At 43.4% G+C, this 6,742-nt stretch overlaps 1 protein-coding gene across 5 annotated transcripts in view; it reads right to left on the minus strand.

Annotated features, from left to right (window-relative positions):
* Nucleotides 1-6,077, minus strand: part of HIVEP1 (HIVEP zinc finger 1) — a 130,876-nt gene extending 124,799 nt beyond the window's left edge. For 2 of the 5 annotated variants that reach the window (XR_008974168.1, XM_057423993.1), the window contains exon 1: nucleotides 4,019-4,581. Coding sequence is in view for 2 of the 5 variants with exons in the window: in XM_057424013.1 (XP_057279996.1) it covers nucleotides 4,019-4,058 (40 nt within the window). In the remaining 3 variants the exon portion in view is untranslated. Of the gene's footprint in view, nucleotides 1-4,018; nucleotides 4,582-5,932 lie in introns of those variants that run through there. The other 3 variants (XM_057424013.1, XM_057423978.1, XM_057424002.1) reach the window with 3 other exon arrangements.
* Nucleotides 6,078-6,742: the final 665 nt, after the last annotated feature.

The raw sequence follows: 6,742 nt of genomic DNA on the forward strand, positions 1-6,742 counted from the left end.
GTTACAGTTTTGTACTGGTGAATCAGTGCAGTGTGCTAAACACTATATACGTAAGTAAGTTTTCATTTTAAACTATACAACTGGGTACTTTTAAGTAAACAGAACCATATTTTTTCCTTCCATATTCTCACAACCATCTGACAACAAACCGAGCCCACTCAGCCCTGCTAAAAGCATGATTCTCTAATGTAACCGTACTTCTGGGAATACATTACAGCTCTTGTGAAACGTTTTGTTACACCTGTGTATCAACTGGCCATGTAAATATATGGCAGTAACCACATGCAAAGTAGTCTTTTTGTCAGTTTCAGTGAGCTAAAACTTTATACAACAAATAAAGTCAATTAAGGCAACCTCTGAATATCTGAATAAGCCAGGTATTGTCCTCTTTTGCAGCATGGAATGATGATGCTTTCGATTAGCAATACAATAAGTATCTTTAACACTTAGGAGACTAAGACAACATCAGGAACACCTACTTATAAACTCAGTTCCAGCGACACTGCTGACAGGTAAACCTCCATGCTAGGCTTGTCCTAGGCATACCTCTGGCCTTCACCTTTCAAACTACTAAGGATTTACCACAACTTGTATGCATCCAACCCGCATCTTTTTGAGACCTGCAAAACTGCAATTGCTCTCAAATTTTAGCCACTCATCTCTACTGGTGCGGTTAACCACAACTGTCAGGTTAGTCAGGAGACCAAACCTGACACCGAAGAACAACTCCTTTTACCAAAACAGACACTGGTGATGGCAACATTTTTCCCCTACGGATGAATCTGAAGAGAGAAGCAGGGAAGGTGGATATGACAAAACATAATGAAATGAATGAAGCACAAAAGTACCTTATTGGTGCCCTTCAGATACAACACACTCAGAGGTGGGCATTAAAACCACATCACTAATACAGTCACAAAAATGAGTAGCCAACTAATTTAGTATTTTTTTCAAATTTGTAAAATAATGTTTTCCATATCATGCCCTCTTGATACAGGTTTGGAGTTTTTTCCTCCTAAAAAATCAGGTTAGTATAGTACTATATTGTACATTTACATCTGTAAATGCTCAGTGAAAACCAAGGAGGAGGAGACAGAAGATGACATCAGCACACAAAAGAAAGAAAAGCTCCCAAATATACAAAAAATAAAATCGATCTTCACGGATCCTGATACTTCAGGGCCATTGCTAATCTGCCAAAGGCTGTCATCTCTCTCAGAAGTATACAAAACGAGTAAAATCAAGCCGTGTCACAAGAAGGAGAGCCTTAAGGTTTCCTCCCAAAATCTTACATTTAGCTCCCTGTATTAAACAAAGCTATTTAATTTTCCTCAGACAAGAGGTTTGCTTATGGTAAACACAGGCAATACTAAAACCTTCAAAACTTACTCTTATGCTGCAGCAAACCTCAAATTAACTAATGAGAGTGGTGGTGGTGGTAGGTGTTTACAGTGGGGTCTTTTCTGTGTGGTTTCTTTGTGGGGGAGGGAGAGAGGGATTGTGTTGGGTTTCTGAAAATACATCAGGTTCTTGGACTTGGTTGTTTATTCTCCAGGCTAACTTGGACTGCAAATGCAACCCAAGTAACTCATCTGATGCACAACAGGGTAGCCAGTGTCCAGGGCTGTTCAACTGTGATCTTTCGAAAAGTTAAACATTGATAGGCTCTGGACAAGTCCAGTTAAAGCTGCTGGTGATCTGATTGCTACGGGGCAACGCGAGGAGCCAGGACAAGGGATAAGGAAGTCAGGTAAGGCCACAGAGTGTTCTTTGTACACAGTACAAAAGGTGACAATCAAGTTTAGACAACTTAAAAATACCTTTTAACCTAAAAATACATCTTACATCTTTGTCTTTTGAAAGTTACAAAACATAAGCATTTGCAGAGTTTCACCTTCAACCACAGACATTTATTGTTTTTGCAGATTCCGTTATCATCAGTACTAACTACCCTGAATTAAACCACAGTGTTAAAAAACAAATTTTTCAAAGTTTTAATGTTTAAGGGGGTTAACTTAGGATGGGTCTAATTCTGTGTATATAAAAATAGGCTGTCAGAAAACAGGCCTGTGAAATCTTTCGGCCTCCTCAAGTTCCAACAAAAACTGAGTGTTTAACCAAATATCTTCTGCAGTATTCTCAGAGACTGATGACTAAAGAAGGTAAAATCCAGTTTTCCTCATTATCTAGACTAAAAATGGAAATAGGGCATAACTAATGAGAAGTAAACTGATTTTTCAAGTCACTTCACTTATAATAAGCCGTGATAGTAGAAGTATATGCTCACAATGTGTTGAAGTTTGCAGCACCTGTGTAGTTTTAACAATCATTTAGCCATTCCAACATAATTTCAAATTACGGGCTCACTGTATACCTCTATTTCTCTTCTCAACATTTAGCCCATCTTAATTCATTCAAGAACTCCATTAGTTGTGGAAAAATAGGAACTGATGAAAACTGCTATTACAGGGTGTGATAAAAGCTAAATGACTGGGGAAATTACGCAAGGAAATAAAAAAGCAATTAATTTCTTACACAGTTAAGAGTTTAATTAGATTATTTATTTTAAATGCATTTCTGTAAGTGAATAGAAAGCTTTACAACAGACTTAACTCCTATTAAGTTTCAAGTGATACAAGAGTAAGTATCAGAGTACTAAAATTAGATCACTCTTACATTTGATCAGAGAACATAAGCTCTGCTATGCCAGCAACTTGGTAAGCTGCAGTATTAAAAATTGGACTCTAATCTATTGCTTCACGTTCAGTGAGAAGAGGAAATGGCACCACCTAAATGTGAAATTCCTGATCTGTGATGCAGGTTTAACCATCACACCAAAAAATGCTACTCAGCACTTGTGAAGAAACACACTGCAAAAATGCCTCCTCCAGCAGAGATTCTTAGTGGTAGCAGCAGTAACAGTCTGCAAACACAAGGTCTTGGACACAGCTGTAGGCACTAGCACTTGAGAGCCTCTCAACTGTAAACTAACTGAAACACATGCGGATGTTTGTTGGGTTTTTGGCATAAAAAGTTAAAACCGGAATCAAATGCTGTTCCTGCCCCTAAAACTTTATGCTGCTGTTCGTGGTTTTGTAATCGTTTTTATTCTCTGAAGGGATGCTGCCATACTGCAACTGTAAAATTCACATAAAAAAGGCTGATGACAGCTACACGTGAGGGTGCACGTGGAAGCATGTTCTCCTGAAAGCTGCGTAGGAACGTGGGGATGGAAGTGTGTTCTCCCTTGCCATACATGTCTGCTCGTCAACTGACCCGTATTTTTCCCCTCATTTAATTCCTTCAGGGCCACTTCTACCATGACAGTAACAAATAACCATAGGATCAGATTCCTCCCATTCATCTGCCAGTCCTGAGCTCAGTTAAGTGCATTGGGATTTTGTTCAAGGAAATGCCTGGGCATGTAAGCTTGCCAGTTTGTGGAGCAGGTCGTTTGCCTGCGCACTCTTTTCCACAGCCAACAAGCTACCATTTGGCTGTATGAAGGCAAGACAGCAAGGAGACCAAGGTCAAATCTAGCAAAGCGGGAGGTATCATGGGTGACAGATGATAAACAGTGAGGAGGCACGCATGGGAAGAGAGTTTGGTCACCTCAGAAGCATGCCAAACTGATTACTATTAAGAAAAACAACTACTGGCTGCCAGATCTCATGTTCCTTCTAGGTTACGTGCATTCCCCACCTCCCTGTGTATTTCAACTGGAAATTCTCCGGTAAGGAAACTACATCCTCCTTCGTCTTTTCAAAGTTCATATTGGTTATTGCTGTAAACTGGAGGATATCAAGAATGCTGTCAAGCACAGAGACTGCAGGAATAAGAACAGATTCTACTTATTTCTCTCAAAATCGGAGCTGTCAAGCAGGCAACTCATAGAAGTTGCTTGCAAACTATTTTTGGATCAAAATGGACTTCTTAAATACAAATTTCTTTAACTTTGTAATTGAAACTGCAACTGAGTTTCCCAAGAGCTCTTCTTTCTCAGCTGAGAGCTACATACCTCTCAGATTTCTGGGATGTATCTGCTTTGTCCGAGGCATTTTCCTCTAATCTCATATACCACTTTCTTCTCTCAGAAATGCAAAGCACAGCAAGCAGAGAGATGGCAGCTCCATAAACTTGTCAAAGGGGTCAGTTAATCCGTATGCTAAAAAAAGAAGGGGGAAATAAAAGTTACAAGATGTATGCATTAGTAAGGAAAACAAAGATACCTTCTGCCTTTCACCCTCAAATGGCTACAGAAATTAGCAATGAGCAAGATGTATTTCTGTACCTATACTTTTACAGAGTGAAATGTTCCTGTATCTAAAGAAAACTACATGAGGGTGAAACTCCTTTCGGGATTACTCAGGAAGCATGAGAAAACTAAGACACTTTTCCACATTTGTCAGCTGTTTTCTAGCCAGAAAATGTCTTCCAACAACTTGTGTCCCATGCAAATAAATCCAGAAAAAGTAAACAAAACTTGACATCAGGCTTTAAGATACAGATCTTCATCTCAGGGTGGGGAGAGAACAGAGCAGAGGGCAAACACACATGGCACCAGCTATAATCTACCCTATTAGTAACATCAGGTACCTCCAGGTTCCTCACACAGAGTGTGCCAGTGCAGAATAACCCCCATAGGATCTCTTCCAAAGTATCAGCATACAGCAGAGAATCACACTGGCTCTTGATCCACCTGCAAGCTGTTGCACAGCAAGCTTCTACTTCGGCATGGTCCTGCATGGCTGCAGCAGCCCCTGCATTTACAGGATCAGATTTACAAGCCCCGATAGAGAGAAACCCTATGGACCAGGGAATTCTTTTAATAGCCTAACACACAGATCTGGTGATATACTGGCAGAAACCTACATCTGAATCCCCAGATCTACATCTTCCTTTTTTCAAGATTAAACAAAACTTTCTTACATTTCAAATATTCTTGTGCTTTGCTTCCAGTTTAAGTAGTATTATGTTCAGTTTCTGAAATGCTACAGGATGTGAAATCTCACACAGAACTATGGCAAACTGACTTACAGACAACAACTTAGAAAAGAAAATGACCAGTAGAGTTTCACTCTTCCAGCTGAACAAAACAAATTAACCATTTTTCACTTGGTAATACTAACATATGTTAACAGATTTTTTTTCTTCAGGATTGCCCCTAATATGACCAAGTTAATTAAGGGTAGCTACGCAAAGGAGGAGTTTTGTAAAATTTTTAGCATTTGTCAAGTATTAATTTTGGTGGGTTGTGGTGGGTTTGGGGGGTTTAAGACAACCATGTTTTTATAAAAATGGAATCCAAACTCACTTGAAATAGACTACTTGCAACCACCCCTTCAGTCTACACACTGTTGAGGAATATAATCATTAATTTTTAATGCTTCTTTTGTCTGTTGCTGCATAAAACGACCCAAACCGGAGAAGAAACTGACTGCAACTGACACAAAGGAGGGCTGGAAAATGTTACTCTGACTGATGGCTCTTCACTAGGGTGTTACTGCATGTTACAGGAAAAACAAGGAAAAAATCCAAAACAGATCACAGAGCCTGTCAAGTTCTTTTCCCGTACCACTTTATCTGCAAAGCTAACAGGAAGATTGAGAAATTAAACAAAACCTGATGCTAACAGGCCCATTTTCCTCATCTCGGACACAAGCTGGAAATGCAGAGAAGAGGCTGGACTACCTGGAGGAATAAGCAGCCCCTGAACCCCAACCCCCTCTTTCCTTTGTGTGCTGCCGGGTTGAGGTTTTTAAAGATCCTCATCAACACCAGTCTCTTCTTTATGCAAGTTGTTAGAAGCAGGAGTTTGAAATCCCCCATCCCCCTCCCGGGTATCTGTAAAGCGTGAGCACCTCCCGATGCTCCCCTGCAGCACGGATGACATCTTATTTACGCTTTCAAACCACCGATTTCCCCCGCTCACCAGCAGGACTCATTCTTTCGGGGGAAGGGTTGGCCGTGTGAAAGCCACGGCGGAAACACCCCGTAGGACCCACACGAAAAGTCATTCCCCTTCTTCGTTTAAACGACACAAAAAGGGAGAAGGAGAAACGAGAGCTCGCAAAGGCAGCGGTCACATATATTTCCCCTCCTCTCCCACCCCCAAAAAATGCCATTAGGGAGCGGGAAGGGGAAGCAGCAGTCCCCACGGGACCCGGAGAGCCGTCGGTATGCGAGAGCAGCGTTGCAAAGAGAAGGGAGAGAGGGAAAAAAAACATGAATGAATAAAGAGGGAGGAGCCTGGGAAAACCCCTCTGCAACGCCGCACCGAACAAAGCGCTGCACACATGCCGGGGAGGGAGGGGGGGACGGGGGACCAGTGGGGGTGGCGGAGCCCTGCGCCCTGCGGGGACGGCGGCGGGGATGGGAGGCGAGAGGAGTGGGGCCGGAGATCCGCGGAACCCCCACCACCCCCAACCCGTTTGCTAAGCGCGTGGGGAGCGCACAGACAAGCCCGCCCGGGGCGGGGGGTGCCGCCGACTCCCCTGGGGACACCGCGGGCGGGCGCAGTACCCGCGCGTCCCGAAGGTGCCGCGGTGGCCCGGCGGAGCTGGGGGGATATTGGGGGGGGGGGGGGGAGTGGGGCCTGCGGACTCCCCGTCCCCGCCCGCTCCCCCGCCGCCGGCGGAGGACACATTGTGTTGTGGCTGCCGCAGCTCCGCGCAGAGGGGGGCGCCGGCCACGGACGGACGGGGGGAAGGTGGAAAGGAAGCGGTGGGGAGCACCCGTCCCG

The sequence above is a fragment of the Pezoporus wallicus genome, unplaced genomic scaffold (assembly GCF_028554395.1).
Source record: "Pezoporus wallicus isolate ANWC-B61680 ecotype Strahan unplaced genomic scaffold, APGP_CSIRO_Pwel_v1 contig_7833, whole genome shotgun sequence".
Taxonomy (NCBI): domain Eukaryota; kingdom Metazoa; phylum Chordata; class Aves; order Psittaciformes; family Psittacidae; genus Pezoporus; species Pezoporus wallicus.